Source organism: Gorilla gorilla, chromosome 1 (genome assembly GCF_029281585.2).
Source record: "Gorilla gorilla gorilla isolate KB3781 chromosome 1, NHGRI_mGorGor1-v2.1_pri, whole genome shotgun sequence".
NCBI classification, from domain to species: Eukaryota; Metazoa; Chordata; class Mammalia; order Primates; family Hominidae; genus Gorilla; species Gorilla gorilla.
Window position 1 is genome coordinate 10,971,423 of NC_073224.2, and position 13,696 is coordinate 10,985,118.

General features: G+C 38.3%; 1 protein-coding gene across 7 annotated transcripts in view; it reads right to left on the reverse strand.

Annotated features, from left to right (window-relative positions):
• CATSPERE (catsper channel auxiliary subunit epsilon) overlaps positions 1 to 13,696 on the reverse strand; it is a 177,148-nt gene that overhangs the window by 146,617 nt on the left and 16,835 nt on the right. For 4 of the 7 annotated variants that reach the window (XM_063707110.1, XM_063707105.1, XM_019032403.4 and 1 more), the window contains 3 exons: positions 13,579 to 13,648; positions 11,768 to 11,835; positions 2,856 to 2,880 (listed from right to left, as the gene is read on the reverse strand). In XM_063707110.1, the coding sequence (XP_063563180.1) occupies positions 2,856 to 2,880; positions 11,768 to 11,835; positions 13,579 to 13,648 (163 nt within the window). Of the gene's footprint in view, positions 1 to 2,855; positions 2,884 to 11,767; positions 11,836 to 13,578; positions 13,649 to 13,696 lie in introns of all 7 variants that reach the window. The other 3 variants (XM_063707103.1, XM_063707108.1, XM_055373831.2) reach the window with 1 other exon arrangement.

Consider the following 13,696-nt stretch of genomic DNA (forward strand, 5'->3'; position numbering starts at 1 on the left):
GGTTTGTCAAAGATCAGATGGTTGTAGATATGTGGCACTATTTCTGAGGGCTCTGTTCTGTTCCATTGATCTATATCTCTATTTTGGTACCAGTACCATGCTGTTTTGGTTACTGTAGCCTTGTAGTATATATAGTTTGAAGTCAGGTAGCGTGATGCCTCCAGCTTTGTTCTTTTGGCTTAGGACTGACTTGGAGATGTGGGCTCTTTTTTGGTTCCATATGAACTTTAAAGTAGTTTTTTCCAATTCTGTGAAGAAAGTCATTGGTAGCTTGATGGGGATGGCATTGAATCTATAAATTACCTTGGGCAGTATGGCCGTTTTCACGATATTGATTCTTCCTACCCATGAGCATGGAATGTTCTTCCATTTCTTTGTATACTCTTTTATTTCATTGAGCAGTGGTTTGTAGTTCTCCTTGAAGAGGTCCTTCACATCCCTTGTAAGTTGGATTCCTAGGTATTTTATTCTCTTTGAAGCAATTGTGAATGGGAGTTCACTCATGATTTGGCTCTCTGTCTGTCTGTTGTTGGTGTATAAGAATGCTTGTGATTTTTGTACATTGATTTTGTATCCTGAGACTTTGCTGAAGTTGCTTATCAGCTTAAGGAGATTTTCGGCTGAGACGATGGGGTTTTCTAGATATACAATCATGTCGTCTGCAAACAGGGACAATTTGACTTCCTCTTTTCCTAATTGAATACCCTTTATTTCCTTCTCCTGCCTAATTGCCCTGGCCAGAACTTCCAACACTATGTTGAATAGGAGTGGTGAGAGAGGGCATCCCTGTCTTGTGCCAGTTTTCAAAGGGAATGCTTCCAGTTTTTGCCCATTCAGTATGATATTGGCTGTGGGTTTGTCATAGATAGCTCTTATTATTTTGAGATACGTCCCATCATACCTAATTTATTGAGAGTTATTAGCATGAAGGGTTGTTGAATTTTGTCAAAGGCCTTTTCTGCATCTATTGAGATAATCATGTGGTTTTTGTCTTTGGTTCTGTTTATATGCTGGATTACATTTATTGATTTGCATATGTTGAACCAGCCTTGCATCCCAGGGATGAAGCCCACTTGACCATGGTGGATAAGCTTTTTGATGTGCTGCTGGATTCAGTTTGCCAGTATTTTATTGAGGATTTTTGCATCAATGTTCATCAAGGATATTGGTCTAAAATTCTCTTTTTTGGTTGTGTCTCTGCCCGGCTTTGGTATCAGGATGATGCTGGCCTCATAAAATGAGTTAGGGAGGATTCCCTCTTTTTCTATTGATTGGAATAGTTTCAGAAGGAATGGTACCAGCTCCTCCTTGTACCTCAGGTAGAACTGGGCTGTGAATCCATCTGGTCCTGGACTTTTTTTGGTTGGTAAGCTATTGATTATTGCCACAATTTCAGAGCCTGTTATTGGTCTATTCAGAGATTCAACTTCTTCCTGGTTTAGTCTTGGGAGAGTGTATGTGTCAAGGAATTTATCCATTTCTTCTAGATTTTCTAGTTTATTTGCGTAGAGGTGTTTGTAGTATTCTCTGATGGTAGTTTGTATTTCTGTGGGATCGGTGGTGATATCCCCTTTATCATTTTTTATTGTGTCTATTTGATTCTTCTCTCTTTTTTTCTTTATTAGTCTTGCTAGCGGTCTATCGATTTTGTTGGTCTTTTCAAAAAACCAGCTCCTGGATTCATTAATTTTTTGAAGGGTTTTTTGTGTCTCTATTTCCTTCAGTTCTGCCTGATTTTAGTTATTTCTTGCCTTCTGCTACCTTTTGAATGTGTTTGCTCTTGCTTTTCTAGTTCTTTCAATTGTGACCTTAGGGTGTCGATTTTGGATCTTTCCTGCTTTCTCTTGTGGGCATTTAGTGCTATAAATTTACCTCTACACACTGCTTTGAATGTGTCCCAGAGATTCTGGTATGTTGTGTCTTCGTTCTCATTGGTTTCAAAGAACATCTTTATTTCTGCCTTCATTTCGTTATGTACCCAGTAGTCATTCAGGAGCAGGTTGTTCAGTTTCCATGTAGTTAGCGGTTTTGAGTGAGTTTCTTAGTCCTGAGTTCTAGTTTGATTGCACTGTGGTCTGAGAGACAGTTTGTTATAATTTCTGTTCTTTTACATTTGCTGAGGAGTGCTTTACTTCCAACTATGTGGTCAATTTTGGAATAGGTGTGGTGTGGTGCCGAAAAAAATGTATATTCTGTTGATTTGGGATGGAGAGTTCTGTAGATGTCTATTAGGTCCGCTTGCTGCAGAGCTGAGTTCAATTCCTGGGTATCCTTGTTAACTTTCTGTCTCGTTGATCTGTCTAATGTTGACAATAGGACCCCCTTCATACTTTTAAAAATTATTAAGAATCCTACAAGGCTTTTGTTTTATGTGGTTTAGATCCACCTGTATTTACTATATAACAAATTAAAATTGAGAACATTTAAAGATAATTTTTTTTCAAAACTATGGTAAATTTATTATATGTTAATTAACATATTTTTATGAAAAATAACTATTTTTCAAAAGAAAAATATCAGTAAGAATGGATGCTCAATATTTTAAAAACTATCTTTAATATTTGTATTAATAGAAGACAGCTGGATAATCATCTCTGCTCCTTCAGCCAAGTCGTTGGTGAATATTATCTCGGTAGAAGTAAAAGGGGGGCAAATCCATCCTTATGCAGACAGGTGGTCGGAAAAGGGTGAACCTCATGGACCTCCTGAATGGGTCTTAGAGAAGGAGATACTCTAAGCAAATGTCATTGCAAAATTCATTAGAAAAATTCCTCATCTGGTAAATATGGAAGATAAGAGAGAAACAATACAGTAGTGATATATGAAGGCTATACAAAATTTAAAAAATATTTTACCTGGGTAAAGTTGTTCAGGAAATGTCTGCTTGGAAAAAGAGGAAACATATTTTAGTAAACAGCCTGTAAAACGTTAGGTTGAATATTCTACTTTCAAGATATATGTTTCTAAACCTTTGCATGTTCTCTTTATATTTCATTACGGTATATAAAATTAAAGGCTAAATGTAAAAACAAAAAATCACATGTCTATTTATTTATCAATATCGTTACTGATTCTCATTTGTCATCACAGAAGGCTGAGTGGCTTAAATCTGCATGCTTTCTTAATACTGCAAGTTCACAGAATCAAAACTTCATGATTAATCTTCTTTAAAATGTTGATATTGTCATTCTGCATAAAAAACCCTACAGTCTTTACATGTTATAATTTATGTCAAACAGAAATTTGTCTTTTAGCATGACAAATCCTTCCCTCACCAGCCCTGAAAGGAGTAACAGGCCGGGCCTGGTGGCTCACACCTGTAATCCCAGCACTTTGGGAGCCCGAGGCAGGAGGACTGCTTGAGCCCAGGAGTTTGAGACCAGCCTGGGACACATAGTGAGACCGTGTCTCTATTTTTAATTATAAAATAAAAAAGGACTAATATTCACTTGTATGTTTAGTTGTATGTTTTCTAGAAAGTTTTTTTCACTGTAAAGTTACCTGCATATTTTTAGCTTTTATCATCTCTAAAAGTCAGTGCCTCATGACTATGTCCTTCCATTTGCTGATTACTGCAGTGTCTAGTACATTATCATGCACAAAACAAAATGAAAATGTTTTGGGAATCAGTAAATGAGTATGCAGTGAGTTTCTGAGACCATATAATGAATATTCTATTTCATGTGTTCAATCTTATATGTTAGAAAGCTGCTGAAAATAGCTACTATATATCTTAATAGGTAAACTATGCCCAGAGTTCAACACAGTCCAAGGTTGATTAAAAAGACCCCGGCTCCAGGGCTGATACCTTCTGCCTTGTGTTAGGCTTACTTGTCAGAGGCACGGGAAAGAAGAACTGAGTCACCGAGTGAGTTACCAGCATATCTGGAAGGAAAATTTGAAGGCAAAAGGAAATACTTGTAGATAATAAAAGAAAGGCTTTGGTATTAATACAGTAACCTTGTAGAGAAGGAATCAGTATCAGCTGACATTAAAGTGACAGTCTTGATTTCCATGGAAAGACAATATTAGCAGCATTCTGCTGGGTCTTTATCAGTTTTCTTGGCTTTCTTGAGTTAGTGCACAGGCTGAAGTGTAGAGTTGAGAATAAGACTGAAGAGAAAACCCTGGATTGAATTGACATTAAAGGTAAGGACAGATGACAGAAAGCCAAAGGAAAAGACTGGGAAAAAACCATTATGGAAATAGAACATAGTGGTATTAGGGAATGAAGGAATGAAAGAGTTTCAAAAAGAAAGTGACTCTCAGAATTAAATGTGGTATAGAAATTAAGTATTACAGTAAGAGGATCAAAAAAATCCCATCGAATTTGGCAATTACCTTCAGTGACTTTGCCACAGCAGTTTCAGAAGATAGAGAGATAGTAGTGGGATACAGTGATGAAACAGAAAAATGTCACAGTGAACTTGGGAAGACTAGTTTCAGCACAACTCCATGGATCCTTTTCCCTTTTTATTAACTCTTGAGAGACAGAGAAAGATGAAAGCAAGAGAGTTTGGATGCTAACATGATAATTGTTCATGAATTCTTTCTAGTGTCAGAACTCTGGTTTGGGGGCAGAGTCAATAGGTGTCGAGAGCCGGGGGAAAGAGGCAGTGCTTAGAAGGGTCCTGTACTCTACAGTATTTATCTTGAAATTCTTAACAAATTTATCTTTGAAATTATGTTTTGTAAGCGAAGTGTGATGAGACAATGAAGCATGCACTGGGGACGAGGGGTTTTGGCTCCCGTACAGTCCCGCCTCCTGCTGCCTCTCTGCCTCCCTGGGATGGATTATTTACCCCTGATTCCCCTCCATGCTCTGGCACCTTGGGTCCTGACCAGCCTTCCCCTCCTTAATCCCTGTCCCACAAGCTGCTTCTGTCTTTGACCTGGGTGAGGGCCTAGGCTCAGGTGTTGGGGGATTGTCGGGGTAGGGCAACCGCACGCTGCAGTGTCCTGGAGTAAGGCACGTTAGCGGCTGTCCCATGCTGGCTGGCAGCACCATGGCATGATGATGGTGATGATGGCGTGGCTTACTCATCTTGGCAGGAATAAACCTCTTGCCTCCCCCTAATCCAGGTATCTAGCATGGCCCAGTGTAGAGGCTGCAATACCCTCGGGGGTTGAGGTGGGAGGCCCATGAAGGGAAGCTACATGGCTTGACTACCTCAGACCCCTCCACTGGCTGGGCATGATGTGTAGTTCTATTGAGAAGGGAAATATGGCAGCTGGTGGGCTGTGCACATGCTGAACCACCCACCAGGTGACTATGAGTGTCTACACCTGGCCCACGAGTATTCCTTGTCTAAGGGAGCATGACGTTAAATTGCAAATAAAAAACACCATGACAGGTAATGAGAGTGACTATAGGAGAAAAAAGCTTTATATTTGATATCTTTAACAGTATTTTCCCCCTGCTTTTTGAGCAAGAAACCCCCACACTTTCATTTTACACCAGGCCCCACAAATTTATGTAGCCAATTTTGGATGTAATGATGCAGAAATGGCAGAAGAGTATAGTAATTACCTCTGGGTAAAAGGATTTTAGGGATTACAAAATTTAGATACAGGCCTGGTGTGGTGGCTCCCAGTGCTTTCAGAGGCCAAGGCAGGAGGATTGCTTGAGGCCAACAGCTTGAGACTAGCTTGGGCAACAAAGTGAAACCCTGTCTGTACAAGAAAAAAAAAAAAGACGGAGCACAGTGGTGTGTGCCTGTAGTCCCAGGTATTCAGGAGGTAGAGGTGGGAGGAGTGCCTGACACCAAGAGTCTGAGGTTACGTGAGCTATGATTGCACTACTGCACTCCAGCCTGGGTGACAGGACAAGATCCTATCTCAAAAAAAAAAAAAAAAAAAAAAAAAATTTAGACACGGATAATGAGATAATTAGTGAACTGAATGAAACACTTAAAAAATAACCAAGGATGAATCACAATGAGACGGAAAGATGGAAAAAGTTGACAAGATTTTAAGAGTCAGGAAGGACAGAATTAAAAGGTGATATACATTTCTCTTAAGAAAATCTAGAAAGAAAAAAAAGAATAAGGGAGAACAAATATTTAAAAAGATAGGCCAGGCACAGCCACTCATGCCTGTAATCCCAGCACTTTGTGAGGCTGAGGTGGGTGGATCACCCAGGTCAGGAGTTCGAGACTAGCTTGGCCAACACGATGAAACCCCATCTCTACTAAAAATACAAAAATTAGCCAGGTGTGGTGGCGGGCGCCTGTAATTCCGGCTACTAGGCAGGCTGAGGCAGGAGAATCACTTGAACCCATGAGGCAGAAGTTGCAGTGAGCTGAGATCATGCCACCTTTCTCCAGCCTGGGCAACAGAGTGAGACTCTGTCTCAAAAAAAAAAGAAAAAAAAAAGAAAAAGAAAAAAGACAATGTGAATTTTCCAGAATTGATGAAAGACACCAATATTCAGATTCAGGAACTGCAATACATCTCAAAAGAAATATACAATAGTAAAACACCAAAGATAAGGCAAGATCTTAAAACAACCACAGAGAAAATATAGATTACCTAAAATGGAAAAACCATTTGAAAGACAGCCTACTTACCAACTGAAGTCGAAGCTAGACACAAGAAAAAATAATTTTAAAGCACTGAGAGAAAACAGCAAGGAACCTATAATCATATTCCCAGAGAAATGACTTTTCCAGAGTGAGGATAAAATAAAGATATTTTCAGAGGCACGAATACTGAGAAATTTAATCACTAAGAAATCTTCCCTAAAGGAACCCTTAAAGGATATACTTCAGGAAGAGAACGTAATATAAGAAAACATGTCTGAGAGTATAAGCATTGTTGAGCAAAGAAATGATAGGTCTGTGGATAAATCCAAATAAATATTGACTGAAAAATGTCCAATATGAAGGATAAACAAACAACTAGAAAGCACCAAAATGATGGTAAGGAGTAAGGCATAAACCGGGAAGGGAATATTTGGAGGTAAAATTCCTACTAATTCTAAAGTTTGCAACACCAATTACAATTGCACCAAAAACATAAAATACTTTAAAATAAATTTAACAGAAGATGCATAAGACCGCTCATCTGAAGCCTACATGGTTGTATCACTTTGCATTCCCACCAGTAATGAAAGACAGTTGTTACTGGTTCATGTCCTCACCGGAAGTGGGTGTTATCAGTGTTTCTCTTCTTCAATATTGTGTTGGCTATTCGGAGTCTTTTGCTTCTCCATATACAGTCTAGGATGTGTTTATTGATATTTATAAAATAACTTGCTGGGATTTTGATTTGGATTGCATTGAATGTATAAATCAAGTTGGGAAGAGTTGGAGTGGGGTGGGTACTTCTACTATCACTTGTTAAGATTTAAGAAATACAGTTATAGTGATAAGGATAATGTAGTTTTGTTCAAGTATGGACAAATAGATCAGCTGAACAGAACAGCCAGCCCAGAGAAACACCCATGCATATATGGAAAATTGATATATGAAAGAGAAGATATTCTGGATAAATAGATTATGTATTAAATGAGTATGAGAAAATTAATTATTCATGTAGAAAAAATAAAGTGAATTCCTATTCTAAGCTTGTACAAAAACTGATTCCAGGTGGATTAAAGACCTAATTTTAGAAGAAAAAACATATAAAACTTTTAGAAAACAATATAGGAGAAATCCTTATGATCTTGTAAGTAGGAAAAGATTTCTTAAATAGATTTTAAAAGGCATAAACCCACAAAGGAAAGGATTAATAAATTTATCCACAATACTAAAGACCTCTCTGATCAATAGGAGGCATGGAAAGTAAAAATCTGCATAAACTGGGACAGAATACTTTCAATACATATATATAAGTGATAATGGAGTAGTAATTAAGACATATAATGAAATACTGTAAATTATTATGAAAATAAAAATAACTCAAAAGTGGATCAAAATACTTATTGAATAGGAAAGAGAAGAAAAATTCCTGCTGAACAGATAAAAAACACTCAATGCATCAGTAATCAGTAAAATGTAAAGAAAAATACAATGACATAATTTCGTACCTATTAGACTGGAAAAATTAAAAAGTCACACAATTTTAAGTGTTGGTGAGGATACAGCAAAATGGAAACTTTCATGTACTACTAGTGTGGATATAAAATTGGACAATCTTTCAAAAGTTACTTAGGCATCACCCAGTAAAGTTGAACAAATGCACATCCTACTTTTAGGCAATTGTACTTTTAGGTCTCTACCTTAGAGAAACTTTCATTTATATGCATTAAATCAGTACTACTTCTCCAACTATAATGCACATGTAAATTACTATAGAATCTTCTTAAAGTGCATATTATTATCCCATAGGTCTGGAATAAGGCCTGATGTTCTTCACTTCTAATAAATTTCCAGGTGATGTCAGTGCTGCTGATCCTCAGATTACATTTTAAGTAGCAAGATACTATGAGGTATGTTCAGGATCATTCACAGCATCATTTGTAGTTGCAAATAAATGCATCAGCAGAATGAACAGAGTCATACAATGAAATACCATAGAGCAGTCACAATGAAGGAACTAAAGATTCTTATTTAAATATGGGTAAGTCTCAAAAACATAATTTTTAGAGAAACAAGCAACTCATGGAAGAATACTTATCATATGATTCAATTTAAATAATGCTCAAGAACTGACAAAACTAAACAATTTATTACAATCAAATATAGTTGCTAAACTAAAAGAAAAAAGCAAGGAATCATTCATTACATAATATTTAGGATAAAATAACAAAAAGACAAAAAACAATATCCAGGATAGTGTCTAACTCTTGCAGGGTGAATAGAATGTGATTGGTAGGGCATAAAGAGGTGTGATGTTCTATTTCTTGATTTGGGTAATGCATATGTGGGTACTGATTTCATTACTATCCTTTTTATTCTTTATGTAATCTTTCTAGCCATTAATTATTATTATTTTGTTTTTATTTTTATTTTTTCTAGAGATGGGGTCTCACTCTGTCATGGAGGCTGGAGTGCAGTGGCGCAATCACAGCTCACAGTAGCTTTAAACTCCTGGGCTCAAGCGAACCTCCTACCTCAGCCTCATAAGTAGTTGGAACTAAAGATGCAAGTCATCATGCCTGACAACTTTTTAACGTTTTTTGTAGAGACAAGTCTTGCTATGTTTCCCAGGATGGTCTTGAACTCCTGGGCTCAAGTGATCCTCCCACCTCAGCCTCCTAAGTCGTTGGGACTACAGATGCAAGTCACTATGCCTGGCAAATTTTTTATATTTTTTGTAGAGACAAGTCTTGCTATGTTTCCCAGGCTGGTCTTGAACCCCTGGGCTCAAGCAATCCTCTCACTTTGGCCTCCCAAAACATTGAGATTACAAGCATGAGCCACAATGCTAGGCCTCATTATTATTCTTTAATTGATATTTTTACAGGTGACAGACTGAAAATTCTTACAACATATATTACAGAAAAACTCTTAGCCCCTACGGAGTTCTCTCTTTTGGACTAACCTGCCCCCTGGATAGATGCTTTTCCTTCTGTTCTTACATGGAGAAAACATGTCTAGATCAGGGTAGCCTGGAGGCCCACTTCTTTCAGCCCTAGCTCTTAGGTCTTAATGTGTGTAAATGAAATTGGTAATCCATTCAGTGCTTCTTGGCAGATGTCCTAGTTTGGGCTGCTATAACAAAAATACCATAGACTGGGTGGCTTTAACAACAAACCTTTATTTCTCATAGTTCCGGAGGCTGCAAAGTCCAAAGATCAAGGTGCTATCTTCTCACTGGGTCCTCGCATGGTGGAAGGGAAAAAGGAACTCTTTGGGCTCTCTTTTGTAACAGCACTAATCCCATTCATAAGGACTGTACCCTCATGACCTAACCACTTCCCAAAGGCGTGACCTTCAGATACCATCACATTGGGGATTAGGTTTCAGCATAAAAATTTGGGGGTAAATGGGGTGGGACACAAACATACAGTCTTATTGCAACAGATTATCTTCTCTGATGGTTCCCAAGAGCTCTACTTGGGAGAATAGAAAGTAGCCCATTTGGCCAAAGGGGCAGGTCCTTTTTTACAATTCAACTCTACCAGGAATATTTTATTTTTATTTGTTTATTTATTTATTTTGAGATGGAGTTTTGCTCTTGTTGCCAAGGCTGAAATGTAGTGGTGCAATCTCAGCTCACTGCAACCTCCGCCTCCCAGGTTCAAGTGATTCTCCTCCCTCAGCCTCCCGAGTAGCTGGGATTACAGGCACCTGCCACCACATCTGGCTAATTCTTTTTGTATTTTTAATAGAGATGGGATTTCACCATGTTGGCGAGGCTGGTCTTGAACTCCTGACTTCAGGTCCACCCGCCCTGGCCTCCCCAAATGCTGGGATTACAGGTGTGAGCCACTGTGCCCAGCCTATTATTTTATTTTATGAGACAGAGTCTCATTCTGTCACCATGCTGGAGTACAGTGGTGTAATTATAGCTCACCATAACCTTCAGTAACTTCAAATTTCTGGGGTCAAGTGATTCTCCTAACTCAGCCTCCTGCATAGCTGGGACTACAGGCATGAGCCACTGCGCCAGGCCTCTACCAGGACTTGTTATCCCCAAATTTGCCCTTGTCCATTTCTCAACTGGTTCAGAACCTATAGAGGAAAAGCTGGGGACTGGGATTTCTGAAAGTGCCAACAAGGACAGAAGCCTGCCGGTTTCATGAGTAGCAGAGACTCAATCCTCCCTGCTTCTCAATAAGACTCCGGGAAAGTGGCAGTGAGTGAGAGAGGACTGGGTTAATGTGTACTCCTGGTGGGGCTTGCCAAAACCTCGGTATTATTAGGACTTACAATCTAGCTCAGGATGTCCAATCCAAAAATTCCACATAAACTGCAGAACCATCCGACTTTAAGGGACTACGTGGACCAGGACAATAAAACTATCAGCAACAACCATGCTTTACTGAAGACATGAGTATTCTGATTGGTTCTGCCTGGATCGTGTATGTGCCAATCCTCAACTAATAACTGTAACCAAGGAAATGTGGGTTTGTAGTCAGACCATATACGTCACACGAAATTAACAATATTATCACAGAATACGGAGGAATAGTTTCCCCAAGGGAATCAACGTGAAGTGGATACAAAGAAATAAGTATTTTCCAGGCATCTTGAGCTCAGGATCCACATACTACAGTTCCTTATGTCCTACACGGTGCTTGGGATGTTGCCGAGACTATAATGCTAAAGCATATTCCGAATCACTGATACTTTTTTAACTTATTGAATGATTTTATGCCGTTAATTATGCAGCTATGTACCACTTTTTCCCTTCTTATATTCAGCTACCTACATTTTGTCATGAGTTTGAAAAGCTATCCAATACAAAGAAGGTATTTTTGAAATGCATATAATAGAAGAGCCCTCTGGATTGAAAAACCAGGGTCAAATCTCAATGCTATCTTTCAGTAGCTTTGTACTTTTTCCAAATTGTTTAACCCATCCATGCTTATGTTTCCACATCTATAAAGACTTACATTTGTGTGGTTATTATAAAAATTAAGAAAGAATTTATATTAAAGCACAAACATGTAGACACAGCATGTGCTCAAATAGTGGTTGCTCTTATTTTTACTGTTTGTTCTTCAGTATTTCTTCGGCAGTATATTTGAGAATAGCTTGGTTGGTGAATGAAAGTTGTATGGAAACCATAATATAGATAATCTATTTGTGGCTAATTAAAAGTTGAAGCTAAATACTCTTTAAAAGCATAATTACCTATTCAGTACTGCATTACTTACCTAACTCTATAGTACCACAGAAAGCAAGTATGAGAACTTTCCACAAATAAATAGCGTTCTTCTTCATCCTAAAAGAAAATGCAAAAGAAATTGTGATATATTAACATTAAATCAAATGCAAATATGGATATAGGCATAAAAGTCACAGAGGAAGTAAGTTACTTATCTAACATCAGAGGAAGAAGAATAAAGTTCAGAATAGAATTTAAATATATATTTAAATATTTATATATTGCCATCTTTATCATTTTTATTACATTTGTCTTCCTCACTGAAATGCAATTCAAATAATTTTCTCATTCACTGGGGTAATTTTGCTCCCCAGGGACTTTTGGCAATGCCTAGAGATGCTTTCGGTTGTTACAACTGAGTGCTTTTCAAAAGTCAGATGTGGCCTGGCGCAGTGGCTCACACCTGTAATCCCAGCACTTTGGGAGGCCGAGGTGGGTGGATCACCTGAGGTGAGAAGTTCGAGACCAGCCTGACCAACATGGTGAAACCCCATCTCTGCTCAAAATACAACATTAACTGGGTGTGGTGGCACATGCCTGTAATCCCAGCTACTTGGGAGGCTGAGGCAGAAGAATCGCTTGAACCCAGAAGGCGGAGGATGCGGTGAGCCTAGATTGCACCATTGCACTCCAGCCTGGGCAATAAGAGTGAAACTCCATCTCAAGGGAAAAAAAACAAAAAACAAAAGGAAAAGGAGTCCCTTACTTCCTCATAAATCGTTTTTTTGTTTGTTTGGTTTTTTTTTTTTGAGACGAAGTTTGGCTCTTGTCCCCCAGGCTGGAGTACAATGGTGCGATCTTGGCTCACTGCAACCTCCACCTCCCGGGTTTGAGCGATTCTCCTGCCTCAGCCTCCTGAGTAGCTGGGATTACAGGTGCCTGCCACCACGCCCGGCTAATTTTTGTATTTTTAGCAGAGACAGGGTTTCACTATGTTGGCCAGGTTGGTCTTGAACTTCTGACCTCAGGTGATCTGCCCACCTCCCAAAGTGCTGGGATTACAGGCGTGAGCCACGCCCGGCATGAATTGTGTTCTTGAAACTGGCAAATACTCATAGACTCAAAGAGACAAATTCAAATATGTTTCACATCATAAGGATTGAAAAATGAATAAATATTCATCTGGCCTCTCCCACATCGCTCTGTCTACTTGTGCCTTGACAATAAAGCTTTTTAATTAAAGAGAAGTCACAAGCCTCAAAGTAAAGGCAGGATTGGTGACATGGTATCTGTAGAACTGCAGCTTCAGGCACACTTGTGTGGGATCATCAGCTGTGCGGTATGTAGCCAGTATTTTGTTACTAATTACTAAAATGCCAGTGTCTTAAAATGCTTTACTTTGCCTTCGGGTGTTTTTGGTAAACTAGAGAGGTTCAACCTCATTCTAATTCATTTGCATTCTCATGTTTTCTTCAGTTGAAGAAAATGCAGTGGAGTAAAATAAATCTGCTAGAAATTACTCTTAATCTTAGCATTGTCACAGGGGTGTATGACAGGAGACCCACTAATCTGAGAGTCCTATTATCATTAAGGTGGTGGCTATGAACTTTAACATACTTAGTAATAAAAAGACTAAGATAAAAATTGTATGTAATTTTATAATTTAGAATTTAACATGAGATATATCTAAAAATTGACATACAATAACTTTAAAATAGGGCTTGTTTATAGTTAACAATTAACACTATTTAAAACAGGTTAAATTAGATTGAAAAGCTCAAAAGAAAGGCAAAATAAAATGTAACAGGATAACAGGATGATTATTCAAGATTTAATAACATATCATTAAAATCAACTTACTGGGCCAGTAACAATTGGTTTTATAGCATGAACACCAGGTGAGGAACAACGCAATTCTGTGGTGGGTGAGCTAGTGTTTAAAAAGATGAGAAAGAATAATTATAGGTGCATATGATAT